The sequence below is a fragment of the Oryza sativa genome, chromosome 8 (genome assembly GCF_034140825.1).
Source record: "Oryza sativa Japonica Group chromosome 8, ASM3414082v1".
Lineage (NCBI taxonomy): Eukaryota > Viridiplantae > Streptophyta > Magnoliopsida > Poales > Poaceae > Oryza > Oryza sativa.
Window position 1 is genome coordinate 8,202,259 of NC_089042.1, and position 27,768 is coordinate 8,230,026.

Sequence of the window (27,768 nt, forward strand, 5' to 3'; positions counted from 1 at the left end):
CGTCGCTGCTGCCATACCAGTGAAACAAAATGGCAGATCGCCCCTGCCTATCCACCAATGTATCTGACGACGCTGAGCGACATAAGCGAAGACGGTCCTGGGTGCTCACAAAATGCACAATGGACTTGGCGATGGAGAGCGACGCCGGCACTGACCCTCGTGCTGGACGGTGAGATCGGTGGCAAATCTGTGGAGTTGTGAACTTGAAGAGGACAAGCGGCTTGAGTTCAACCGAGTTAGTAAGCCCCTGTGTATGATACAGCACATCATGTATTGGGATACTTATTAAACGTAAACTAATGACAAAAACCATTTCATAACCCTGGACTAATTCGTGAGACGAATCTATTGAGTCTAATTAATCCATGATTAGCGTATGTGATGCTACAGTAAACATGTGCTAATTATGGATTAATTAGGCTTAAAAAAATTGTCTCGCGAATTAGCTCTCATTTATACAATTAGTTTTGTAAGTAGTCTATGTTTAATACTCCAAATTAGTGTTTAAACATCCTAGTCCCTCGATCCAAACATCATCTAAATTGTACTCCCTCCGGATTGATAATACTTGTCGTTTTGGATAAGGACACGGTCTTTAAAAAGTAACTTTGATAACTATTTTCTATTATAAAATATATAGACATTTTAACAAATATATTATTTTATTGAAGTACTTTTTAAGACTAATCTACACATGTGGTTTTCATATTTCTAAGATAAATATTTTAGAAATCATTCGTAGTCAAAGATTTTAAAGTTTGATTTTACTTTTGTCCAAAACGACTAATATAGGGAGTAAACAATTCCCAAATCTTCCGTATGTTTTGTCTTCCCTCCGTGGTCACGCATGTGCATGCACTCGTGCAACCTAGCGCTGGTCAGCTTGATAACCATCGAATGGATGCTCAATGACTAACTTTGCCACGATAAACTATGGAAACATAAAAACTGAATATAAATACAAATTACTACCATAAAATTGCTTACAATTGATTCATAACATGTATTCTTTTATATACAAATAAAACATAATCATTCTTTTGTACAAATTATTTTTTTAGAATAAAGTAACGGACCTATTCAAATATACTGTATTGTTTTCTTAATGCAGTCTTCATTAATTCAACTTTGATTGAAACCAATTAAAGGATTTTACTGAAATTGGATTAACAATGGACAAATAATCTTCTATATATATTTTTTTTTAAAAAAAGAGATCTTAGTATGAGTTTAACTATGAGGGCGCGCCAACAGACGCGCTGATTTCTAGTATATATATACTAATTCTAATAGATTAGCCCCAATATTTGTTTGTCCAATCTACTTTTCCTCTCTCTCCTTTTGTCTTGAATTTTATATAGTCGTTACCTCTTGAGGGGTGGTTCTTTATCTCTCCAAGAGATTGTACTTGGATATTTATAGTACTTACCCTAAGCTATCCACTCTTCCTTCTTCTCAAAAAAAAATACTCCAGATGATTGTGTAATCGATCCGAATTTTCCACACCAAAACAGAGGGATCAATCTGTGTCATTCTCCTTTCGACGAACCGAAGCGCGACACGTTTCCGAGCTGAAGCCGCGCGCGCCGCTTCCCTCCTTGGCCTATGTGCAAGCTAGCTAGCCAATCAACTAAAAAGGGAAAAGTACAGCGGAGGTCCCTCATTTTATCACCGAATTACAAAATCGTTCTTGAACCGTAAAACCAGATATAACGCATTCTCTAACTTAAAAAACCAAAAAACCAGTGCGAACGAGATCCCTTGACGGTATTGTCCCCGTTTTTAGCTGATGTGGCGCCTAGATGGCTGCTTTGACTAAGTCTTTGCTCCACGTAGTACTTATGTTAGTTACGCTAGAAAATAACTAAAAATGATGGGCTCATGTGGGGCCCGCATGCCATCCTCATTCTCTTTCTCCTCTCTCCTTCCTCTCTTCTCATTTTCTCCTTTCTCCTCGCATACGGCGTTGGGCAATAGGGGTGGGCATTCGGTCTAATCGAAAATTCCAGTCTCGGTCTTCGGTATTTCGGTCTTTGAAAAATAAAGACCGAATATCAGCGCAAAAATGTTAGGACCGACAAATTCGCTCTCGGTCTTTGTCCTGACCGAAATTCAACAACATTTTCATATATGCAAAGAAATAATGGAAATTTTCAACACAAAAATCACAAAAATAAATTCATAAGCACTTATGAGTAAAGACTCTTATTAGGTTGCATGCCTAGAAGAAGTAGGGATGTGAAAATTAGAGTTTAATCCTATTAAATGTAGTGGATTGTAGGTTGTATTTAGACATTTTTGATAATTCGTTCTATTCGGTTACCCGAGGAGACTAACCGAATTGACCGAAAAAATTTGGTCTTTTACTACGTAGGACCGAATTGATGACCAAATTTATCGGTCTCGGTCTGCCACCCCTATTGGGCAGAGTGGGCGAGCTCCTCGGGCCCACCTTCTCATTGGTTTTACAATTTAAGGACGATTTTGTAATTTGGTGACAAGACGAGGGACTTCGGGTGTACTACCCTTATTATTATGGGACAATTGCTCGTTTGACCCTATTCTGAACTATAACTACTAATTTGACCCTACTTTTTAAAGTTTGCTTATTTGACCCTGCTTTTCAAAATTGGAGTTGCCGTTTGGCCCTGGTTTCATCACACCGTTAGGGTTTCATTTAGAAAATAGAAAAAAATGTTTTTTTTATGCCACAATGGATGGAGTGTTCTACGGGGAGGGAGGGAGCGCCGGCGGTGGCGTCGTACGAAGGAAGGGAGCGCCGGCGCACGGAGCAGCGGAGCCGGTGGGCGGAGAGAGGAGTGGTGGCCTCCGCCGCCCCTCGGCAACTACCTCCGCCGCCACTGCCGAGCCGACGCCGACGCCGCCCCTCCGCAACCGCCGTCGCCGGTGGTCTTCCTCGTGCCGAGCCGACGCCACCGCCGGTGGACTTCCTCATCACCAAGCCGCAGCCGCCACCGCCGCTCATCTGCCGCCAGCAGCGGCCCTCCTCGTCGCCGAGCCGACGCTGCCCCTCCATTGCCGCTCCTCCCGCCGCCCCTGGTTGCCGCTCCTCGGCCACGCGGTGACCTATTGCTTGACTTTTTTTCTTTTTTTTTGTTTTTGGTAGACATAATTTTGCACCATGTATTTTTGTGTTTGAGGCAATATATACTGATAAGTGTAATAAAAAACTTTGAGAAACATGGTTAAATTCATAAGGGTATAAATGAAACTTTTGTCTTGAGTTAACACCGTCATCTTGCCTTCACGGAATAGGGCCAAGTTCCATCTTCGTTTAAAAAAAGAGGGTTAAATGAGCAAACTTGAAAAAACAGGGTGAAATTAGTAGTTAGTCAAATTAGTAGTTAGTCTTCGAAATATGGCCAAAAACGCAATTGCCCCTATTATTATCGGCTCTAGCCAGCCAACTATGTGGCCCGTAACACCATCTCATTCGGCCCAAACCAATCTGGGCCGTCACATTTATGGATGTCAGCCGGCCCAACAAACCTTTGACCAACCTGGGCCGTCACATTTCCGCACACCCCCTCGGAAGATCTCCCATTCGCCATTTCCCATCCCTCCCAGAGCCCTCCTCACCCGTCCGATCACGCGGCCGCGGCAACCACAGCCGTCCGATCCACACCCCGAGCCGCGCCCGAAACCCTAACCCTAAAACCTCCCGCCTCCCCCATAAATCCCCTTCTCCCTCCTCGCCGCCGCCTCTTCCTCTCTCTCTCCCCTCTCGATCTCGTCTTCTCTCTCTCGCAGGACTCGATCGCGGTAAGCTCCCGAACCCTAGCTCGATCCAGCGACTGCTCGGCCGTGCGGATCTCTGAGCGGTGTGTGTGTGTGTGCAGATGGCGGCGGAGGTGGCGAAGGCGGCGGTGGTGCCGGAGTCGGTGCTGAAGAAGCGGAAGCGGGAGGAGCAGTGGGCGGCGGACAGGAAGGAGAAGGCGCTCGCCGAGAAGAAGAAGGCCGTCGAGAGCCGCAAGCTCATCTTCGCCCGCGCCAAGCAGTACGCCCAGGAGTACGACGCGCAGGTGAGCAGAGCAACCTCCCCGCTGCCCGTTGATTCGCGGAACCCTGTGGCGTCTAGGAATGGTTCGTTTAGATTTGCGTTGCGCATCGACGCATCGTGAAGTCCGCTAAAAAATATGAGAATTGTTTTCTCCTGTGACGATTGATTGTTTAGAAGCGTCTAATGCGCGTCTGCAGGTGTCCGTGGTGGATGCTGAACCCGTTTAATTCAAGATTTCAGTTTCTTTTAGCTAGATGCCAGTAATTAGCAACTTGCGTTAGATTTAAAAACCAACGGTGTAGTCATGTTCTAATTAATCTGTTTTGCTGAGAGCTGGTATGATTAAATGGTCTAATTATCCCATGAATTTGTTTTAATGCCAACACACTTAATCTGGTGGGCGATTGGATTATGTTTTTTTTTTTGCTTTTGAAGTGTAGTTAATCTGTTCGTTGGCATTGTTCAAGGGATAGTTCCTTTCTGAAATGATCATTATCTTTTTGAATTTATTGTGACGATTGTGTTCTTTGCAGGAGAAGGAGCTTGTGCAGCTCAAGCGTGAGGCTCGGATGAAGGGTGGGTTCTACGTCAGCCCTGAGGCCAAACTTCTGTTTGTGGTCCGCATCCGTGGGTGAGAAACTATACCGCTACGGCTTAAAATTGTCTTTGTTTGCATAAGCATTGACAGTTCGCTATGCTTTATGTAGTATCAATGCCATGCACCCCAAGACCAGGAAGATCTTGCAGCTTCTGCGGTTGAGGCAGGTTGGTTTATGAACCAGTTTTCTTAGAAATGCGTGAACTCTTGCGTACGCTGGTGTATTAACTTTGTGCTTAATTGTTTGATTCTACAGATCTTCAATGGTGTCTTCCTCAAGGTTAACAAGGCAACCATTAACATGCTGCGCAGGGTTGAGCCATATGTTGCATATGGGTATGTTATCAATTTTAGCTGCTGTTCTGTTTATATATTTAGCTGTGCTAATTATTGCTTGCTGTTACAGACTTGTAATCCTCCATCGCAAATTATCAATGCTTTTAAGACCTAAAATTGTGTGATGAACATATAAGTTTCCCCCTTGTTTATAGTCTGTTGTGGACTTGTGGTATTACCATTTAGACATTCTTGAAAGAGTTAATCTTAATGGCCTTTGCCTATTTCTGTTCAATCTTGTTTGTTTGATCTAAGTTCAGAAGCTATTGAAAGTACTATGGTGGATATGTCAACTGTTGCAGAATTAGAATGATGACACTATCTCAATTGGGTTATTAGATTATTGCTAAGCTGCTTGAGGCATAAATGTTGCTTTGATAATACTTTGATCAGCAGTAGGGTTCTCATAGTGACTTTATAGCTTTTGAGCTTGTTAGATACTTGGTTATTTTTAATGTTCTACCTGGCTGAATCAAGTACCTTCTCTGGTGTGATCAGGTACCCAAACCTGAAGAGTGTCAGGGAATTGATCTACAAGAGGGGTTACGGAAAGCTCAACAAGCAGAGGATTCCTCTTCAGAACAACAAAGTCATTGAGGAGGTATGTTTGCTCTTGTAGGCTTTCATTGTGTTGTATATATGCCATTTACAGCTAATCAAATTCTTATTTGGCCTATTGTTGGTCAACCATTAGGGCTTGGGGAAGCATGACATCATCTGCATTGAGGATCTTGTCCACGAGATCATGACTGTCGGTCCACACTTCAAGGAGGCCAACAACTTCCTGTGGCCCTTCAAGTTGAAGGCACCACTCGGTGGCCTCAAGAAGAAGAGGAACCACTATGTCGAGGGTGGTGATGCCGGCAACCGTGAGGACTACATCAACGAGCTCATCCGGAGGATGAACTAGGCTTTTCTTCTGTTACTGGGGAGAATGTCTCCTTATCTATGTATGCAACATGGTTATTTTTATCTTTAGGCTGTCTTGAGCTGGATACTGGATATGCAATTTTGGCGTTCCAACAGGAGGTAGACTTGGCCTGTGTTTACAGTGAGACTTCCGGTGGGAAATCTGTACCCGTTGGCCCTGGGGTTTGTTCCTGTCTGGATGCTTTTGTTTCTTGATATGTTCGCTAGTTGTGCTTGCTTTATTGCCTTATTTGTTCTGTTGATCAACTCTCTGCATTGATCAACAATCTTCATTTAGGCTGAGTTCGTGGGGTTCGTATCCTCTACCATTGCTACAATATCAGCGGCCGATAGCTTGTGCCGGGCCATGTCATGGTGATTGCTGTTAGTCAGAATCTCATGCTTGTTGGTTTCTCGCGGGGAAAAAAGTACCGCTCTACTTCGAGCTAAATCCTGAGAAATTGCAAATTCCTTCTGATTAGTTGCCATTGTCATCATTAACGGACAAAAATAGGGATGACTTTGCAGTGTTATTCGTTCTCCGATGGACAGCAAACACGTTTTATCTCATGAACAATCTTAGATCGAGTCTTATTTAAGTTGTAATTCGTTCGATTAAGATCGACAAGGAGAAATGAATCTAGTCGCCGTGCCTTGAAATCGCTCATTGCCAGGGCGTGACACCGTCTCAAAGCAAAGAAAAAACCAAGTTCTCATTGCCAGGGCGTGACACCGTCTCAAAGCAAAGGAAAAAAACCAAGCATAATCAAACTTTGCGCTAAATTTGTTGGGGCTAGTAATCTCACAAATAAGTACAGAACAAATCGTCAAGTATTCCTAGGTCATGCTTCATGCCTTCATTCACATACAGCACTACAGGCTAGGAAAAAGAACGAATTGCTGTGGTTCTGCCAGTTCATTAAGCATTCCAGTGATAAATTCGAGTCAGCTACATAAATCCATAAGAAATGCCTTCCAGTGAAAAATGTTTGTTTTGCTGTGTTCGCAACCAGTAACCCAACATGCTCTGTTTGAAATTTGTTTCTTTTGTACAAAAAGAATCAGTAAGCCAAACCCAAAGACTTAAAAAGGATATTATTTAGGGACGCGTCTCATCTATCAAATTTACAGTGCGTTACACCTAGACATTACTTTGCTCCGACCAGCTACAGCTAAAATTTGTGGTAGTCAGGTTTCAGCACCTCATTTGCACATCCTTGCAACGTTGCCAACAGGTTCTCAAACAGCAGCATATCCATGGACGGAATGTGGTTCTTGTTCTTAAAAAAAAACTTCTTGAAATGTTCAGTTATGCTCATTGAGCTGACTGAACCACCATGCAGTCGTATGAAGGTGTAGATTGGCGGATTAGGACTTCAAAATGAACTAGTATCTTCCTAGTAGGAGGTCTTAAAACAGTTCAGCAGGGAACATGCTTTGCCATTTAGAGCACCCACCTGAAAACAGAATGGTGCTCCAACAGCACCACTGCACCAGCTCGTCCAATGATCCAGTCCATGTAGCAACAGAAAAATTGTTGCAACTTCTAAGTATCCATGATAGGCATAAAACCTTAAAGCTTCAGCTTCCCTTTATGACGCCTGTGAAGCTTCTGCTTCTTCTAGGCGCAGCTTCTGGTAATCATTAGCATGCATTATGTCCTCATGATTGATTGCACTCTGAGAAAACTAGAAGAAAGGGTATCCTTTTCAGAAACAAAAATTGACGCAAATTACTCGTGTGGGAGATCATTTTTCTTTTTGCTTACATGAATGCCTTGAGCACAAAAAGGACTTCAAAATGTTGGATACTTCGTCCATGCTTGGATGAGCTCAGCTCAGTCTCAGAGGTTGTCGGAGCAGCCAAAGCAGCGCATAGCCGATCTTATTGCTTTATTTGGAATCCCGGTATTGACATCTTCAGACAATTGGCTGAAAATATTTGATTGATGTTTCACTTCAATCATTATTTCCATTGTCTTGCAGCGTGAACAAATCATTCACATCTCTGGCTTAAAAAAAATCACCTCTGCTAAGAGTATTTCAGTACTTCGTTTCACAGGAAATTCTTTGCATACCTGCTGATGATAGGCTCTCCTCTATCGCCACATCTCTAATTTTTCCAGTTTGCTATACACATTCCGTAGTCTATACCATAGATAATTTAAGCTGGTAAATATGGTATTCAAATACAAATGCAAAGGAAATTGGAATTGAAACGCAGAGGGGGTTCAAATGCAGGCCTCCATTGCTGCTATCGTGATTAATCAACAGAAAAATAATAATTTGATGATACAAAATTTCAAAAAAGGCAAAGCGCTAATGTCTAGCGCTGTCTCCACCGAGAGACCCGACTGTATGTATGCCGTATTTGACATCTTAACGTGTATGATGGATGCAGCCTAACCGGTAGGCGCCTGCCGTGCCCCGTAACGGGAGGGGACCTTATGACTGCTCCATTTTTATTTTTTTACAGCAGAAGGTGTCCGCCAAACCGTGGCCACAGTGGGGATCTTACCGCTGTATCTAGTCGGTGTGGGTGTCTCCGGGGAGGCAACACAATAGAATCAATCAGAGTTTAAAAAGAGGTCGCTCTGTCGCAAAATGAGCGAGGTGGGACAAAACTAATTGCGGGATGGATTCAGCGCGTCGCGCAGACCAAGTTAGGAGTAGAGACGAGGCCTACCTGCTCTCCATGGAGGCCCGGCGGCGAGGGCGCCGTTGATCTGGCCCGAGCTGAAGCTTGGCGCCGCCCGACCGCCGCCGTTGCCGATGCCGTGGAGAGTATGGCCGATGGAGCAGAGATGGCGCATCTGCAGCTGGCTGCTTGTCGCCGGACGTGGGGAAGCGCCGCCATCGGGGAGAGAAGTCGGGAGGAGAGGGGCGGCACGACGGGAAGCGAGATCGAGCCTTCCATATAAGGTGGGCCATGAGATAAGATTACCATGAGTCCAGTTCACGTCCTCCAGGCCCAGTTCACGGCTGGGCAGTTTTGCCCCCTTTTTTTTCTTCTTTTTTTTAATGTTTTCCCGAAGGATTATTGTTTCTTGTATGTGCTCAAATTGGTATTGGGGTTGTTTGGTTAGTACTAGTCATTCCGTCGCAAAATAAATATACGATCAGGACTATGGATTGGTGACAATTAAGACCTTGGTGAGGGTCGTGGCTTGCGTGCCGTCGACAAAAATGACTTGATGGCGTCAATAAAGGTCGGTTAGGGTGTCAACGGTAGCTCCATAGGCCACCAAAGTCTCGGGCAAGACCTATTACCATCCGCTTGCTCATATGCTTGAGGAATTTGTGAGTTCTTGGATTTTGGAGAACTTGCAATTTTTTTTTTTAGTTTTGGGAATTTGTGATTGTGCCTACAATTACTTATAAGAAGTTTGGGAAATTGCATATTATGATTGGATCTTAATATTCTTTTTTTCTTTCCGTCAAAAACATTTGAAGAAATGGTTCACTTTAGAGGACCGCCTAGGAAAACTAATTTGGGCAGTTTGTGAAATCCAATTTTCACGGGTAGGTCTCTTAGAGTTGGCCGCCTATAACCACCTTAAATTATTTATTTTCACAAGCCTTGTTTAGACATTATAGCGTGAATTTTCTGTGAAAAATAAATTTAGCCGCATATAAAAACCTTTTTTAAGTAGTGTTAATTAATCGAAAACAAGACTGCATACTTAGACGTACATATGATATTTTCCTCTTTTGTTTTGCCAAATAGATACGATCTGAAATGTTAGGTACTCGAGAAGACCGGAAAATTTTCATAGTAGTATGAACTAGGAGTATCTAAGGAAAAGTCATAGTAGCGTGCACTTTAAATATTTGTTCAAATCGATCGTCTGCTCACTTCAATGTGTTTTGGGCTCAACCATGCTCTTTCGAGAAACAGAGTTGGGCATTTCAAATTTCGAGTGAGGTTTGGACTGTTGGACAAGCTACCCCTGAGTTGGGCATTTCAGTAATACTACATCTTTTCATTTTCCTTCTCTTGGACTCTTCTTAAAATCTACTTTTCACCCGTACACTCAAGAATGGTAATTTTCACTTCAAATTATTTCCCCCTTTTTGCATTTGTGGAATGAAATGTTCACTACTACATGATAATCAGCTCTTGTTTCGTTTACAGCTGCAGCAAACAATGATCAAAAGAAAAAGGAACAGAACTCCAGCCAAGGGCGTCTCTACAGGCACACCATACTTGGTCATAGGACAGGTGAAAATCACATGTTGAGTTGCATCAAGCAAATTTTTCATTTTACTACGGAACATCAAGCAAAGGAAAAACAACTTTCAGAACATATTTTCCCATTGAATTTCAAAGTAAAAAAAAGGGGTTATACAAACTCTGCTGCCGTCTCGGTTCTAATCTGAACTCACATGAAAACAGAGATATATAAATTGGATTTCTGAGAAATATGCATTGCATGTACAAATACTGTTTGCCGTGACTAACGGTGTTGTATTGAAAAGTATTGATTGTTCACATTGACAACTGAGACATCATCAGCTTGACAGGGCAAATACCTGCAAAAATACTTTACATAGCATGTACAAATCTTGTGCCGAAGCAAAGTTTTTGGACAAAAGAACATTTTGAGATAGTTTGCTCCATGCGGTAACAAACGAGCATGTAAAAGCAAATAAGATTATTTTTTGTTTCTTCAGCCAGCCAAAGTTCCTAGCAGATCAAGCCTCCACATGCAATGGTGAGGTGACATGCATCTGTAACCATGGCCCTCTCAACTTGTAACTTGCACTTCAAATGGTACCCCTGCATATGTAAATGACCTAGTTCACCTATATTTCCATGAAAAAACATAAGGATAGCAAACCTGTGTCACAATCCAGATGATGCTGAGGATTGTCAGCAACAGCGCAACAAAATTTGAGCAATGGTTAGGGAACAAAATATGAGCTGCTAGTAGATTTGAAAAGACTAGATAGATTCATAAAGTTTTAAGCAGTTCTGTGTTCAAGACAATCTGCTACCGTTAGCTATATATCTCTGGTTTCACTATAGCTGGAGCCTGGCCTTCAATAATGCACTACAATTTCACTTGACTTTAGCAATAGAAACATTCCTGCTTGGGGTGTAGTGTAGCACATCGCAGTTGCGCCAATATTTACTCCAACTGCCATGGTCTTTGACTACAGAGAGATCAGTAAAGTGCTTTTTAATATTAAAACAATTTTTGAAAAAATAATTATTATGTGAGCCAATCAAATTATCATGTTGTATTTGTCTAGTGTGGAATGATCATGTGTTTCTGTTTTAAATGGGTGCAAACATGTGACATTTAATCTTCATCGCTGCAATTCGCCCTAACTAGTAATATAGTGTCGCCATATATAGCACACTCAAAGAGCAACAGTTTTGAAAAAATATTGTAATAAATTGAGAAACTGCATATTTGATTGTTCTATTTCCTCTGTGCTTTGATTGGTTAGGATGTCATTTTCTGATACATTGCCATCATTCGGTTCAATTTTTTGCCCCCAGACCTTCCTGCGCAATTAATTGCATGACTTGTCCAATGTGTTATTTGTCACCCTGGAAAATTGGGGACTTCCTTGTACTGACATGTTGCTTCCATACCATTATGGTACGGCTACGCCCAGAAAAAAAAAATCAAGATTACTTTCACTTTACATCAGTAGTTGACTAACTTAGTACTTTCCCTTTCCCAAGTCCAGGTCCAGGTCAACGTTCTTGTGAGTTGTGATTATCCCTGATGTTGTGTTTTAATTCATGTGCACATAATAGGAGGTTTTTGTGTCCTGAATTTATTTCCTTACATGAGAACCAAGCAGTTCATTTTGCAGAGCCCAAAGGAAGAACCTCCTCTGGCCAAACAATGTTCCCTTGTATTATCCCTCTGTGCCTGATTCTCTTCATCATCCAAGCTAGTCATTCCATGGGAGCTCAGATCAATGAGACAACCATTCCTCAAGGTTCTGAAATCAACACAGCTGGCCCCCAAAGTTGGGTCTCCCCCTCAGGGCGCTTTGCGTTTGGCTTCTATCCCGAAGGGGAGGGATTCTCCATTGGTGTGTGGCTTGTCACTGATCCATCCAGGTTCATCTTGTGGACAGCCTTCAGAAATGATCCCCCGGTTTCTGGTGGTTCAATTCTGTTAACCGCTGGTGGTTCACTTCAATGGATTCCACCTAATCAAGGATTCCAAGGGAAGGTAATATGAAAGTTCAGCGTCCTCCACCACCGGCATCATTTTCACAGTCACTACGCTGAAATCGTCCAGAGTATTTCATGTCCTATACTCCTATTGTCTTAAGTCAGAAGGCAAAGGATGACAAATCATCCAGAGTATGATCGAAATTGTGCGTCTTACGGCAAAACTGCTAGCAGTAAGGGCATATCAAAAGATCAATGTATCTCCTCTGCTACCTATCTTAATGTCTAGTTGTGTGTTTATTGTAAGATTCTTTCAAAAAATTAAACTTCTCTCGGCTAAATACACTGTTTTTGGAGTATTATATATGGAGTAATCGAACTATGCATCCAAAGGATGGAATGGTCAAATTGCAATTGGTTCGATTAACCCATGAGTAGCAATGAGTTCAACATAGAAAAAAAAATCTAATGTTACAAATTTCAAAAAGCCAAGCGCTAGTGTCTAGCGCTGCCTCCACCGAGAGACCCGACTGTGTGCCTCTATAGGGCATCTTTTCGGCAGGGGGTCGCCTGCCGTGGGGATCTTTTTTTTTTTGCAGCTGGCCGGCAGGGGGTCGCCTGCCGTGCCCCAGTAGGGGATCTTTTCACTGCCTTTTTTTTTTTGCAGCTGAAACGGTAGGGCGGATACACGCCCTACCGCTGCCCATTGCAGTCGGGGTGAGTGTCCCTGGGGTGGCGATGGAATAGAATCAAATCGAGCTAATAAACAGGTCGTGTTGTCTCAGAATGGGCGATATGGTACAAAACTTATTACCGGATGGATTCAGTCGGAGCCAAAGAACAGCGCGCAGAGCGACCTAGGGCTAGGAGTAGAGCTGCGTGGCGTACCTGCTCTCCACCCCACGTCGACGGCGCCGTCGATCTGGCCGCCCGGCCCTCGCCGTCGCCGTCGCCGATGCCGGCCGGATCCAGATTCTCCGGCAGCAGAGAGGGCGCATCCCCAGCTGGCAGCTCGCCGCCGGTCTTCGGGAAGCGGCGGCGTCGGGGAGAGTGGAGAGAGTCGGGAAGGAGGAGACATCGAGCCTAGCTCCCATCGATGACTCAGGTATACTACTATGCAGGATGCTGGGCCATGACCTAAAGCAGGACGATGAGTCCATCCTTCTGACACATGGGGCTCGAGACGAAGCTTTGCCAGGCCCAGTTTGCTACTGGGCTGATTTGTTTTCTTTCGTTTTTGAAAGGAATAAGTTTATTTTAGGTCCCTTAACTTGCAGCTAGTTCGATTTTCATCCTTAAACCGCACTACCAATATAATCGGTACCTGGACTGTCAAAACCGGTCTAATATATGTATCAAGGTGGTTTGGACGGTGGTTTTAGCCGATGAGGCACGCTACATAGCTAATTTGACTCGATTTTCATCTAACGTGGCACTGACATGGCATATGAAGCAAAATTTAATAATTTAAAAATTAAAACAAAATATATGAGCCCATGTCAGTCAAAAAAATAATTCCCAGATGGCCTGTTGAAGCTGAACTCGATTAGAACAACAGTTTGAGTTTCTCCATTTATAGAATACTGGTTTCCTTCAATTCCCAAAAAAAAAAAGAATACTGGTTTCCTTTAAATATACATTTATCCATTTAGTTTTACATTTCTTTTTTTTATCTTATGCATACGTCACTTGTGAATATGAAAAAAAAACATCCCTTCTGATCAGCCTTTACAAGATTTTTTTTCTACCTAGTATTATAGGTGATTAATTTTAAATAAATTGGAGAGTGAAATAACATGTATACTACGGTAACTCTTTCACTTTCTGCCATTTTTCCCCTATTGATGAATATGTACAGCTTTTGTTACATGAAAATTTTTCAAAATCACCACTTGCTTCAATTGGTTGGTGATAACATCGAAGTTTCCTATGCATTATGTGTTGGAAATTTGGTCATAATTAATTCGGCATATTTTAATCCAAAATATTAAGACAACAAACATGACATTTGTAATTTGAGTAGATCTAGTGGCAGTACTAGATGTGTACAACATGAGCATGCTTAATATAGAATAAGCATCAACATAGATAAGAGAACGCAATAATATTGCGACAGACAGTTGTAGGAAATGAAGAACGAACGGTAATAGTGAAACGTTATACCCCGAGAATGGCCCTCTGCTGGAGTTTGAGGCAGTATTGCTTCTGTTGGTATTGACGAGAGGCTCCTTCTCCTTGTCTCCAGTGTTGTTGTTGTCACTGGTTGTCGACATGTTGGTGAAGATGATGCAGAGCAGTCGCGCTTGAAGCGCTACCCAAAAACTTGATCGCCCGCCTACCCGTGCAGGTTCTCAAGCGGACGGAGTTTCGGAGGCACCTGCTCGTTCCGATCACCCGTGCGCGCGGGATGAACAGAACCGGGGAAACAGAGAGACAGCGCAGGAACAGAAGGAGAGTATCACCAAGGAACAATAGTAGGAGGAAGACACACACTTTGAGAGCCTCTGCCTTGCGTTATATGTAGAGAGAGAGATCTCCATTACCACACAAATAAATCTCATTTGTTGTGAAGGTTACCACAAAATAAATCTCATTTGTTGTGAAGGTTACCACATAATGAATCTTTCATTTGTTGTGAAGGTTACAACAAATAAATCTCTCATTTGTTGTGGATGTTACAACACAATGAATCTCTCATTTGTTGTGGAGATTACAACACAATGAATTTCATTTGTTAATGGTGACTTTATTCTCGTCTGTTACAAAACAGAAGAGCAGCAAGCAGGCTCGGCTCGGTCGGCCGCCTCGCCTCGCTACGCCCACGGCCGAGGGCGACTCGGCATGCGCGCATGCGTGTGGCAGTCCAACCATCACCTCAACCGGTTAACAGGGAATTTCTAATATCACCCTATTTAAGTTGAGGTTCTTCCACCTAAATTTTCAAGGCAGTATTATTCTCTCTAACATTACTTGTGGGCTCTTGAGATTTTAATTGAATTAAATTGAGCCTAGCCCATTTATTCCAACATTATGAACTAATTTTGCTCACAATCCAGTAAAGCATGTATAATTTTGATTATAACAACAGTTCTGGTTTTTATTTTGAGGTTTCCTTTTCTTTTTTGGTATAGCTCATAAATCAGTAGAACCTCATTTTTCTATTTTGTCATAGCATGTTCCATGAAGTTTGCCATTAAAGGAGTAACGTGTGATTATCTCAGCTTTTAGTACTAATTTTTGTTATCTATATATTGTGATCAAACTCTTAAAAGAACTTTTAAGTAGCATAAATTCTTTAATGATCAATTCTTAGATAACTCTAGTTATTAGGTCTATAACTTTATATAATGACTTTTAAAATCAACATATGAGCACTTGTTCATTCTTATATATACTAGAAAGAAACACGTGCTACGCCGTGTGCGATCTGAATTGATCAAAATGCACAGAAGAGTCTGCTTGTCCCTTCATATATAGAGTTGTGCATCCATGGAATCAAATAACCTTTGACCATCATCACAGTGTGCCTTTATGATAATCAGAATTTTCTACATAAGCATTATTACTCTATAATGTTGGCCAAATTTGGAAACAAACTATACTGTAAACGAACAACTTAGAGAATACATATACATAATTTTATATAGGCAACATTGATCGAATTTAATCTAAAATTACAATGAAATCTTATTATATAAAAGGAATGACAACATGGGTTACAAAATACTGAAGAACCACAGTGCTAGCTAGACATCTACTGGCGCCCCTGCTCACCTTGAACATCATCTACAACATAAAGAAGAAATATCTGGGATTTAGTTCACTTGCAAAATGACAAATAATATGCTTATCAGCATATGCCTACAAAATCCATCAGAAGAACACGTAAATGCATGATTAATTCAAAAGGCTAAATATTTATAGCTGGTGAGAGAGGAGCAGTGGCATTTTGACTGGTCAGCACAGAACTCAGAACCGCGAAGATTGACCATAATAGAATCAATTTGTAGCTATTATCCTTGTGAATAATTAATTAAGAGCAAAACACAATGACATTACATAGCTTGTGAGTAGCTAACAGTAGTATGGTCCATTGTTGAAAATAAAATTATTACTTCCTCCGTTTCAGGCTATAAGACTTTCTAGCACTGTCCACATTCATATAGATGTTAATGAATCAAGGTATACATCATCTATATGAATATGGACAGTGCTAGAAAGTCTTATAACCTGAAACGGAGGGAGTACTAAGCTAATCATACCATCCAAGGAACTTCTCATAGAAAAACCAATAAGTTTGATAACAATATTGGCTGACGGGAACAAGTAGATAATTAAACAGGACTTGGTAGAAAATGAAGCAAGGGGAAAAGGATGTACAGTGATTGTTACAATAATATGATATTATTGCGTGGCAAAATGTCTCTCCATTGTAAGAAAAGGTGTGAAAAATGTACATGCAAAGCAACCCTTATGTAGGAGCCCTAAAGCTACCAAAATTTTGGATCACGAAATCTCCATGTCATGGTACTAAATAAATAATCCACCATGGAGCAACTGTAAATTATAAGTGCCCTATTAAGCGATCAAAACATATGTGGAACATTGTGAGAAATAGACAATAATTTGTATGTTTTATCAGAGGTTGTTTAATTGTTTTGTTTTATTTAGTGCCTCTCACAAGGTCCATAAACTGATGTCATCGGGTTTTATTGTAACCTGGTAAACAATTTTGTTCTAAACTAAGGAAAGAATCATAGGCTCACAGCAGCTGGTCATCCTGCTGAATACATAAACACTGGAAAATTCCAAGTTAATTATAAAGGTACACTCAATAAACTGTTATTTATCAGAAAAATGGCTCATCATAGCTTGCACATTGAGTTATGTGTAGTAAATTTCTCAGGCATTTCAAACGGATTACCCGCTGAGCATGATATTCAATCTTTTACCCCTCGCGAAAGTAAAGTATGTCGATTATGCAAGTGATAGAAAGCAATAATCACTGCATCAGGGACTTCCAGTTTGCAGAAAATTATTAGTGATGTGGGTCAACTATGCAAGAGCAATCAGTGTTGCACGTTTGGTCAAAACTCCTTGAACATGCGGCGGCAGACCATGCCAGTGCTGTCACCTTTTACAACTAACTAAAGAGCTATGTTCTCTAAACAGCACATACTATTTGGAGAACTTATCTGGCTTGATCTTTTAAAGAGAAGAGTCACATCAGAGCTAACAAATTGAACAGGAACAGGAATTTGCTCAAAGAAACTTGTGTCTTGAAAATCGCCCTACGATGTTTGATCTATCAAGAGGATTGGGAAGACATACTATTGGTTATGGACGAACGCCCCAAATAAAGAACAATTCTGGTAAACTCTTTCTTATGAAAAAAAAAATATTGTGCACTGCACGGGGATTTTTCATATCTTTTAAATTGGAACTACTATTTTTGACGCACACCGCAAAATTGTAGCTCTCGATAATTTATTGTGCCATATTTGCTATTCATGTATATCACACAGAAAGAACACTAAGAGATTATATTCATGTGTAACCACGTAAAATTAATTTGTATAGACAAAAATGAGAGAACAACCACATGCAGAGTTACATATAGGATTTTGTTTGGGCAAAACTGGAAGTCTCAAACCAAACTTACCTACGGATATGTTGTACCAATGAATGGATAAGTCTTGTTTCAATGTTGGAAACATGCAAATTGGGAGCTCTAGAATTAGTTTGGCTATTCATCATTAGCTCTGCAGGCACAAACTATTGATTCCCAGTAGGCTATACTATCCTTCAGGTTCAGGAACACCACAATAAATAAAGTGTTGAGCATATTACTGAAATAAAATGGAACATTAGCCTGGGTTCATCACTGAAACTCCAATGCAAGCACAAATAGTCCTTGAAGGGCATGCCATGTCAATTCTGCAAAAATTGCTAGAAATTCATATAGCATACCTTGGCAGTGGATTTTCTATAAAGCAAGAACTATTTTTTTAAGGAAGGAAAGCAAGGCAATACTATGCAACCATTGGAGTAAGGAGATGATGAAAACAAATTTCATTCACAAAGAATGCCAATATATATATGGTCATGTCCACAGGCCAACTGATGCTATCCACCTCCTCACCAATGCTAGTGCTACTATACTTGCAGAACAAACACACGGAGAGAAAGAAGCAATAATAAAGTGAATTGCTAATTTTGGGTACCAATCATTCCTCCACTGATCTATTTTGCTAGTATGCACATTTGGTTGCATGTACATCATTAGAGTAGCATTACCAGCAATCAACCAAGAAATATAAAACCAATAATAATAATACTAAAACGTGTGTGTTACATCTTGTTGCGAGAGAGTTGGCAAATATGACATACCATGGCTAAAGCATGCCTTCTCCAGACCATACAAAAACACATGATACATGTCTACCTGCAATTAATATTAACAGGTTAATTCCAGGGATAAGTGGATTTGTAAAAATGGAAAAAAAATATGACTAACCCATCGTCCAATTGAGGGGATGGTATTATGTTTCTGTGATATATAAACAGCAAAGCTAAATTGTTGTTCATAAAAAGGAGAATAAATGTGAGAAGGAGAAAGGAGGCATAGCTGCTGCTGACCTGGGGAAGGAGGGGAATGGAGGAGCACATTTGAACAGTGTCCTTGGCTGGGAGATAGAAATGACCTTGAAGGTTTGAGGATGGGAGGCCCAAATCCACGGCGCACCGTCGGCAAAACCTGACCACCTGCTGCGCAAGCAGCACCATCGTCAACAATCTTTAGTGTTTAGGCCAACCTAGGGTTAGGGGTGAGATTGGGGATGGATGGAGCCATCAATGGAAGAGAGGGAAGAAGGGAAGGACATCGTCAGGAGAGGAGAGCCGCGAGCTGGGAAAACGACGGCGGCACTGCACGCCAGCAGCAGGCGTGGCGTCGCACTTCCGCTGTTGCCGATACATCGCGCTTCCACCGCCGTCACCACCTCTCGCGAGACAAAGGCGAGGAGAGCGAGGCCGGCTGGGCCGGGAGTACATGTGCGGCTTGGGTTTTTGTCCCTGGATCTGCTCGAAGATCTGAACCGTCCATTCTAATCTCACCGTTCCTATGACTCCGAAAGAACAACCACGCTGGGCCACGTGGACGGCCAGATCAATGCTAGCCCGAGATCGAACGGACCTTGATAGCCTGAGCCAAAACACAATTAACCAGAGATGAGGGTTGTTTCTGAAAATATTGATGAGTTGGCAACCTAATCTTCCACCATTCCCATGGTGTTTAAGTAAAGTTATTGATGAGTTGGCCACCTAATCTTCCACCATTCCCACGGTGTTTAAGTAAAGTAATATAATATGCTCAAGAGTCCGACGGTACTGCAAATACTGGTAATCAAACCTTAGTAACTTTTATTATATGTCACTGCAGCTCTTTCTGTAACACTGTTTCACACTGTGTTACAACCTTTTCATGTAACACATACTATGTGCTACTGCAGTATTCCCTGTAACACATTTAGTCAAGTGTTACCAGTTTGTGCTACAATAGCTCTGTGTCCATTTATCACTCTAAAATGTATATCCTTTGGATATTATATGGAAGAGAATTGGGCACATCATAGTGTCACTGACACCCTAAAGAAAATATTTCATGCAAACATATTGTCCAAAACAGAAGGGGAAATTACACTATAATTATGGGAAGGGGGTGTAAGAAGATAAAAAATAAAATAAAATGATGAAATATGAACAGACTAACCTGTTATTGACTGGCACCTGATTTCATATTAATGGTACATTAAGCATTGAGCAGTACGTATGGGAATTGTGGGTAAACGAAACATATGGGCTATCTTATATAGGGATACATTCTTAATTCTTTATCAAGGATATGTTTGTGCAATTGAAACTGGAGATATAAATGAAATGGTAACAATTTTGTTAGAATTAACGACATTGATGGCCTATTGGTTTTAGATTAAATTAGATCAAATACAGAGAATTTTAGAAGAGTGGAGCAGTGATTTATGGTGTTGTTTTAATTGAGAGTATCTTATATTGAAGTAAAGTTGGGCTAGCAATCACAAAGTATCCAATGCTCATATTTAATCAAATGGTTCATATCACCCATATTCTCTCATCTAATAGCTGTAATAATATCGATGCTGTGGCTGCACCAAATTATAGCTGATGGGGATACTTATATAGGATTTATAGATAAGTCCATCAAACCCATAAAATCTAGGCCCAATAGCCAAGTATGTAACTAATCCGGAGGAGACTACCCATCGGACGTCTGATAAAAAACAAAATATCGGACGCCTCTCACAGCCCTTAGTAGCAGCGCACTGCGCACCTAGCACTACATGCAAAGTGCAAGTGCATGCAGCCATGCATGTGCTAGCCTATGTATGCAGCATGTACGGCTACTAGTATTGTATTATAATGTATACATATTTTTTTATTCTTTGAACTCTTTTCTCTTAAAATATATATTTGATTTGTGATTTGATTACATCATTGGATTTGTTATAATAAAATCTTTATAACAAGATCTCACATGGCTATATTTTGATAAAAAAAACTACTGAAACATCGTGAAATGCTTATTGCAACAACAGGTAGTACCATATGCGACATTTCAGAAACCCATTGCAACAAAAGAAACTTTAAAGTGCAACATAGTCCAATTCTAATTGAAACATTTGTTTCTCATTGAGTGAAACACTGAATTTTAACAGTTGAAACATATATTTTTTCGTTAGAATATAATCATGCAAGATCTCATTGTAAAGATTTAATAACAACAAATACACCACAATAATCGGATCATGAATCGCATAATCAGTTTGGAAGAAAAATGGTTTTAAAGATCATGTCTCAATTTGTATGTTCCTATATGCTTGCATGCAAGTTGTGCATGCATGCAGGTTGTGCATGCATGCAGCTGAGGAAAAGTAACAGGGAAAGAGAAATCAGAAAAAACACCGGGAAATGTGAATCAACTTTAGACTAGTATAGAGCAGGAAGCTAGCGTCCTATGTTTGTCTTCCTGTCGGACGCACGACACAAAGCATTTTCCAACTAATCCCTGTCCTAACCCCAAGACCTAATCAACCACCCATCCTGCTATCCACCACTCCACCTCCACACATGTGGCACTATGGTAGTCGGCACACCGCCACTCATGCTCGACGTCGATGCCGCTCGATGGCCAACTCCACGACACCGATCATTGCTGGCACGCCATCCGCCACCAGGATGCTGACGGTTGCCTGCATGAGATCCTCTGCCAAGCCGCCTTCCAGATCAGGACACCAAAGACAGTATCCGCTGCTAGCCCACCAAGGCACCGACACCTGCCCTCACGCCATCCAAAGTATGTGGACCTAACATATTTGTTTTATTTTTTCTATCTAGGTCCTTGCTATCATGCAGGTCTCATTGGTGTTATTATTTCTTCTTTTTTTTTCTTCTAGTGCCACGTAGGCACCACATGGGACAAAGACTAAGGCACCACTTTAGCCGAAACCATCCTCAATATTGTTAAGGGACTCAATTTGTGCTGATTTTAAATGTTGAGGGATACAAAGACGACTACGGATCGGACATCCGATGTGATTGTTTTCGTCGGACGCCTATTCTACTGTTGGATCCACATCCATTCGATTAAAAAACTATTACCTATGCATGCAGAGAAGAGCAACAACGACAAAAGTTTTACCGTGCATGCATAGTACCAAATGAAAGAGGTACAGGGATAGTGACAAGCTTCAAATGTTTTTTTTTCTCAAAAACCATTTATCTGATTTACAATCCGAGTTCACTGTTGTATTTGTTGTAATTAAATCTCTATAACAATACATAACATCATTATATTCTAATGAAAAAATACAAATGTTTCAACAGTAAAACTTGGGTGTTTCACGTGCGAGAAATAAATGTTTCAATTGGAGTTTGACTATATATTAATTGCACATTTTAAATTTTATGATGTGGTAGATCTTTATAAATATTGCACGTGATATTATTTAGATGATTCAATAAGTATTTTCTAATGTTTCACTAGTTTAACGTAAATGTTGCAACGGTGTTCTTTGAGTGTTTCAATAAATAGGTGCGGTGTTGCAACACTTGTAACTCGTTGTTTCATATATGGAATAAAAATGTTTCAATTAGGATTTAACAGTGTTTTATTCTTCTTATTTATTTTTTGATCAAAATATAATCAACTAAGATCTTGTTGTAAAAATTAAATTGCAACGGATATAATATTGTAATCGGATTGTAGATTTAATAAATATTTTAGGATAAAAAATAGTTTGAAGTTACTAATACATGCATAGCTTTTATATACAGACATGCATACTTATATATTAGAGTGAAGTACTAAGGAAAAAAAGCAAGAGAGAGAGATGTGCAGCCATGCAGTAGCCCCAGAGAGTAAAGATAAGACAACAGCTAGACATGCATGTAGGCCATGAGTAGATCACGTCCGATTTTCTTTGCTGCGTCGGACGTCAAACCGCAAGCATTTTCCGAGGATACTCTAACAAGAATGTAATTCGACGTATAGTTGAGAGACGAAAGTGAACATTTTTTTCCATTTCACTTGGTTGGGTTCAAGTTGGTAGCAAGGGTTGCTTCTTTGGTTCGCAGTTAGGCTATGCTTTTAGTACTATCTTTATATAGTTCATGATATATCAATAGAGTTTTAATGTGAAAATTTAGATAGTTAGGCTTAGGACTATAATTGATCCACCCTTGTCTCCCCCCGTGTACACAATCCATTTTTACAAAATACGGTACTTAAGGTTAAGGTAGAGCATTGCTTTAGAAAGCCTTAAAATACAGAGACATGGAGCCTATCTAGCAAGGGATTAACTCAAGAAAATGATCGAGTGAACAATAAGCTCCTGCAGGGGCAATCAAGACAAAATTTTAGACGCTAAATTAAAATGCTGGCATTAGTCAGGCAGAATTTGCTCAAAGATCTAACCCAAGTAATGACTTCACTCCTTGCTGTCCCAAAGCGAAGAAAAACTAAGCATAATCAAACTTTGCGCTAGATTTGTATTACCAGGTCATGCTTCAATACATATACAACACTGCAAGCTGGGATAGAACGAACAGTTGCAATCGGGCCAGTTCATTAAGAGGAACATGGCACCAATCATTCGAGTCAGGTACATAAATCCTCAAGAAATGCCTTCAAGTGAACAATGTTTGCTTTCCTGTATTTACAACCAATCAACCAACATGTTCTTGTTTGAAATTCTCTTCTTTTGTAGAAAAATAATCAGTAAGCCAAACCCAACGGTTCTAAAAAGATATTCCCTCCAGTCAAATTATTTGACATGTTCACCTACAAGAAGAATCAGCTACGGCTAAAATTTCTGGCAGTTGTTTCAGGCTTTCAGCACCCATGTTGCACCTCTTTGCAACATTGCTATTTGCTTCAGCAGGTTCTCAAACAGTAGGATATCCTTGGACAGTATGTGGTTCTGAACCACCATGCAGTTGTATGAAGGTGCAGATTGGAGGATTAGGACTTCAGCCTGCACAGTTATTCTTCCTAGTAGGTGGTCTCAATACATGAGTCATGACTATTCTATGATGAACTCGATATGTGGTTGGAAAGTCAATCCCAGGTTGACCTAATGTTCCAGTGCATCAGAAGCCACTCCCTATCGGATTCCATGAATCCTAGTCAAAAGTTCAGCAGAGAACATTGCTTTGTCATTTAGAGCACTCACCTGATGACTTTGGCCCATGCTATTTTAAGTTTCTGATGGCTGAGAACTATTAACCAAACTGGCTATAGAGTGTTGACACAAATTTCCTACGGACAGAGAATGATGCTCCAACAGTCCAGTGATCCAATCCATACAGATGTAGCAACAGAGAAACTGAGACAACTTCTGAGTATCCCTGAACCGTGATTGGCATAAACATAAAGCTTCTGAGTATCACTTGTGAAGCTTGTGCTTCTAGGCGCAGCTCCTGCTCATCGTTAGCATGCATTATGGCATCATGATTGATTCACTCTTTCTCATAGAAAAAAAAGATGGACATCAGCACTAAATCACTTTGATTGAATCGAAGCAAACAGATCCTCAAAAGATAATCCAAAACCAGAAACAAAAATGCCTATACTGATTATTAGAAATCTTATACGAAACCTGATCGAGTACCAGGACCTAGTATCAAATGGATGTTGGCTAGTGATAAAGCATACTTGTTAATAATTTACAGAAACAACCGAAAATTTCCTCGCATTCATTTAATTTGATCAAACAAATAAATCAAACATTGATCTTATAGCAAAGTGAAAGGAATAAGATTATTCTCTCTAAAAGACTGTCTCCCAATGCAGCCTGTCAAAAACAATGAAAAAACAAAACAGATAAGAACTGACCATGCTAAGTTCTACCCAAAAAACAAAAAACTTGATCAAAATATTCATCCACCTAAATAGCATAAGTGCATTATGCAACTTCTAAGCAATCAATTTTCTCAAATACAAGAAACATGAGTGCTATTTTAGAACATTAATTACTAACGAAAATAATTGCACCTATTCCATTCGAAGCCAAATAGCATTGCATCTAGAGTACGGACTTTAACTTTTTAAGAAAACTGATCGATTTACCAATATAATTCTGCATCAAAAGGGCAAATAAATACACATAGCAACGAGTGTTTTACTGAAATAAAAGAACCATAGCACGCCTTGTGTAAAACTTTGAAGTCTTTTTAAAGTTGTGTTGCAACATAAAGAGTGATCAGTGAAACAAGACTTGTTGGTGATCGCATCTAGGTTCTGAACATTTCTGTGCTCTCTGAATTAGTTTGAACAGTTATGAACTTGTCCATTTATCTGATGCTTGAACGGTTCCAAAATCCATCACGATCTTTGCTTGTCTAGAGTGTTACCTGGGACTTAGCAATATTTCCAAAATCCTGTGCGCTTGTCGTCCAAACTGAAGTACCTGGTGTTGCCCGGGTTGGCGAAGCCCTTGCCGTTCTTCCGGGTGGTGTTGTTGAGGTAGCTGTGGATGCAACTGACACAACATTCATCAATGGTTTACCAGTTGTGCAACCTACAGTTAAAGAAGTAGCAGGGATCGATCTTCAATGTTCAAAAACATTTACCAAGTTCAAAAATCTTGTGTCTAATAAGTTTTGGAAAGCTGCTTGATTTTATATTTTACACCCCAAAGTTCGGGAACCACATTGACCACATCTTTATTACATGGTGTCTCAGAAGCACTGATCCATTCTCTGTGCTATTTATCTAGCTAAGAGAATAATTCAAGTTATGTTACAAATGCATGACAGTAACAAAAAACAATGAAATTGGCAAGCATGATCATAACCAATGAGTTTTTAGCTGTAGCTTATGTTCAATAAATTTGGCAAGCATGATTATAACCAATGAGTTCAACGGAAAAAAGATAACTTCAAAAAAGCAAAGTGCTAATGTCTAGCGCTGCCTCCACCAGAGGCCCGACTGGAGAATACTTTTTCCTTTTTTAGATAAACATGGAGAGGATATATATAGGCAGGGATGAACTGTACAATATGGTTGAAACAAACAAATGAAACGTCAAAAGTGAATACTAAGTTCCTGCATGGGCAATCAGAAAAAAGAAATTAAAATGCTGGTACTAGTCAGAAAATGCTTGCCTAATATCAAATCCAAGTAGTGGGTTCAGTTACTTCTCGATATCTCAAAGCAAATAACAAATTAAGCATTCTGTTGTTATAACTTTTTCACGTGCACACTCCATACCAGGTTCCCATAACAAACTTTGCACCAAATTTTTTGGAGCTCGTAATCTGACAAATGAGAAAAGAACGAATTGTGAAGGAAGTATTACCAGGACATGCTTCAATATATATATGGAATTGAAAGTTGGGAAAGAACGAATTGTTGCGGTCCTCCAGTCAATACCAAATGTTTGTATTCCAGTATGTACAATCTGTCATCTACATGTTCTTGTTTCAGATTTGTTTCTTTCCTACAAAAAGAACCAGCTAGCCATACCAGAAGGTTTTAAAAAGACATGGGAGACATTTCCCATCAATCAAATTTGCATGTCTTATCTGAATGAAATTAACGTTTGCAGTATGCTACACTAACAAAACATTGCTACGGTCAGCTTCAGCTAAAATTACTGGCAGTTATTCTTCAGCACCCATGTTTCAGATTTTGCGCCTCTTTGCGACAATGCTATTTCCTTCAGCATATTTACAAAGAAAAGGACAGTCATTTTTACAAATAAAAATTGAGGAAAATCATTTGACTCAAGGATCAGAATTATTGCTTACATGAATCCCTGAGCATCATAAAATACTTTTCAAAATGTAGGATTCTTCATCTACCTGATCAAAACTATGCTGCTATGGTCTATTTTTCCCTGTCCATGCCAGGACGAATTTGGTTCAGTCTCAACGGTTGTCTGCAACTCTGCACATACCTGATCTTGTTGCTAGTTATTTGCAACTTTGGTAATCACATCTTCAGACAATTGGCTGAAAATATTGGATGTTCCAGCCAAATCTTTACCGTCATAGTCTTGCAGCGTAAATTAATTCAGATATAAGTGCAAATTTTACAGAGAAATTTACTATTAAAAACAAAACTACATACAAGCCAAAATTCAGTGAACAAATGACAAAGCATTACTAATACTATGCTAACCATAGTATCTGCAGAGTAAGATCAAAATTATTCATCTGCCAAGTCATCTCTGACCGGCATCCAGTCGAAACTTGGAAATGCAGTCGGTTAGAAGTTTTGCGTCTTAAGGCGAAATTGCTAGCAGTAAGGGCATATCAACACAGCAAGTATCTCCTCTCATCTCCTACCCTATCTTAATGTTTTAAGACTTTATTTAAGCTTCTCTTGGCTTAAGACAAGGAATTGAAAAACGATTCAACAGAAAAAAAAAAGTTCATCCAAATTCACCTTATTTAAGCTTCTCTTGGCTTAAGACAAGGAATTAAAAAACGATTCAACAGAAATAAAAATTTCATCCAAATTTTAAAAAAGCTAAGCGCTAGTGTCTAGCGCTGCCTTCCACCAGAGGCCCGACTGCATGCATATGCCGTATTTGACAACTTACCGTTGCCGTATTGACATCTTAACGTGGATGCAGCTAACCGGCAGGGGGTCGCCTGCCGTGCCCCATAACGGGAGGGGATCTTTTCACTGCTCCTTTATCTTTTTTTTTTTACAGCCATTAACCGGAAGGGGATACACACCCAGCCGATGCCCACATTTGGGATCTTTTCGCTGTATTCGGTCGGGGTGGGTGCCTCTGGGGAGGCGATGGAGTAGAATCGAACCGCGTTGATAAACAGGTCGCTCGCTCTCAAAATTGGCGATGTGGGACAAAACTCGATAGCTGGACGCGATTCAGTCCGAGAGCCTACAGACGCCGCGCAGACCCTACCTAGGGAGTAGAGGCGGGGCATACCTGGTGGTCTTCGCTGAAGCCGGCGGCGAGCGCGCCGTCGACCTGGCCGGAGCTGAAGCTTCCCACCGCCCGGCCGCCGCCGCCGATGCCACGGAGACTACGCCAGCGGGATCCAGATCCTCCTGGAGCAGCGCGGGCGCATCCGCAGCCGGCTGCTCGCCGCTGGAAGTCGGGAAGCGCCGAAGCGGCGCCGTCGGAGGAGAGCGAGCGAGAAGGGGAGGGGAAGCGGTGCCATGAGGGAACGTCTTCGCTCGAGCCCAACCCGC

General features: G+C 40.8%; 2 protein-coding genes and 3 long non-coding RNA genes across 11 annotated transcripts; 1 reads left to right on the top strand and 4 right to left on the bottom strand.

The window, feature by feature from the left end:
- Positions 1 to 3,729: 3,729 nt before the first annotated feature.
- LOC4345009 (large ribosomal subunit protein uL30x) lies at positions 3,730 to 6,106 on the top strand. The gene is made up of 7 exons (XM_015794636.3): positions 3,730 to 3,783; positions 3,861 to 4,043; positions 4,555 to 4,652; positions 4,729 to 4,786; positions 4,876 to 4,955; positions 5,454 to 5,556; positions 5,650 to 6,106. Exons 2-7 carry the CDS (start codon positions 3,861 to 3,863, stop codon positions 5,863 to 5,865), a joined length of 738 nt encoding a protein of 245 aa, XP_015650122.1. The 5' UTR covers positions 3,730 to 3,783; the 3' UTR covers positions 5,866 to 6,106.
- A 720-nt stretch (positions 6,107 to 6,826) lies between these two features.
- Positions 6,827 to 8,753, bottom strand: LOC9272560 (uncharacterized). The gene is made up of 4 exons (XR_010734282.1): positions 8,550 to 8,753; positions 7,942 to 8,011; positions 7,633 to 7,795; positions 6,827 to 7,552 (listed from the first exon to the last, which is right to left on the bottom strand). It is a non-coding gene; the product is annotated as an uncharacterized lncRNA (long non-coding RNA).
- A 1,557-nt stretch (positions 8,754 to 10,310) lies between these two features.
- Positions 10,311 to 13,081, bottom strand: LOC4345011 (uncharacterized). Its single transcript, XR_001548290.3, has 2 exons — positions 12,894 to 13,081; positions 10,311 to 10,643 (listed from the first exon to the last, which is right to left on the bottom strand). It is a non-coding gene; the product is annotated as an uncharacterized lncRNA (long non-coding RNA).
- Positions 13,082 to 15,505: 2,424 nt separating this feature from the next.
- Positions 15,506 to 19,024, bottom strand: LOC9270781 (uncharacterized). Of its 5 annotated transcripts, none has more exons than XR_010734718.1 (6): positions 18,888 to 19,024; positions 18,645 to 18,770; positions 18,523 to 18,555; positions 18,396 to 18,450; positions 17,668 to 17,942; positions 15,506 to 15,791 (listed from the first exon to the last, which is right to left on the bottom strand). XR_010734718.1 is itself a non-coding variant. In XM_066303682.1 (5 exons), the coding sequence occupies exons 1-5, from the start codon at positions 18,981 to 18,983 to the stop codon at positions 15,760 to 15,762; spliced, it is 342 nt and encodes a 113-aa protein (XP_066159779.1). In that variant the 5' UTR covers positions 18,984 to 19,024; the 3' UTR covers positions 15,506 to 15,759. The 5 variants fall into 5 exon arrangements, 2 of the variants coding, with proteins under 2 accessions (XP_066159779.1, XP_015649050.3); XR_010734717.1 differs by having other exon boundaries at positions 18,645 to 18,773; XM_066303682.1 differs by lacking the exon at positions 17,668 to 17,942.
- Positions 19,025 to 23,133: 4,109 nt separating this feature from the next.
- LOC136351507 (uncharacterized) lies at positions 23,134 to 27,751 on the bottom strand. Of its 3 annotated transcripts, none has more exons than XR_010734721.1 (5): positions 27,503 to 27,751; positions 26,501 to 26,598; positions 25,707 to 25,859; positions 24,954 to 25,120; positions 23,134 to 24,020 (listed from the first exon to the last, which is right to left on the bottom strand). It is a non-coding gene; the product is annotated as an uncharacterized lncRNA (long non-coding RNA). The 3 variants fall into 3 exon arrangements; XR_010734720.1 differs by having other exon boundaries at positions 23,134 to 24,064; XR_010734722.1 differs by lacking the exon at positions 25,707 to 25,859 and having other exon boundaries at positions 25,901 to 26,598.
- Positions 27,752 to 27,768: the final 17 nt, after the last annotated feature.

What these genes read in the sequence shown, in the direction of transcription:
- LOC9270781 (XM_015793564.3), bottom strand. Translation starts at nt 18,983, where the DNA reads ATGTATCGGCAACAGCGGAAGTGCGACGCCACGCCTGCTGCTGGCGTG. An exon ending in GGCTCTCCTCTCCTGACGAT is followed by an intron (nt 18,774 to 18,887) that starts GTCCTTCCCTTC and finishes CTGCTTGCGCAG; the next exon opens with CAGGTGGTCAGGTTTTGCCG. An exon ending in CCATTCCCCTCCTTCCCCAG is followed by an intron (nt 18,556 to 18,644) that starts GTCAGCAGCAGC and finishes TATATATCACAG; the next exon opens with AAACATAATACCATCCCCTC.
- LOC4345009 (XM_015794636.3), top strand. Translation starts at nt 3,861, where the DNA reads ATGGCGGCGGAGGTGGCGAAGGCGGCGGTGGTGCCGGAGTCGGTGCTG. An exon ending in TTTGTGGTCCGCATCCGTGG is followed by an intron (nt 4,653 to 4,728) that starts GTGAGAAACTAT and finishes TGCTTTATGTAG; the next exon opens with TATCAATGCCATGCACCCCA. An exon ending in GAGCCATATGTTGCATATGG is followed by an intron (nt 4,956 to 5,453) that starts GTATGTTATCAA and finishes TGGTGTGATCAG; the next exon opens with GTACCCAAACCTGAAGAGTG.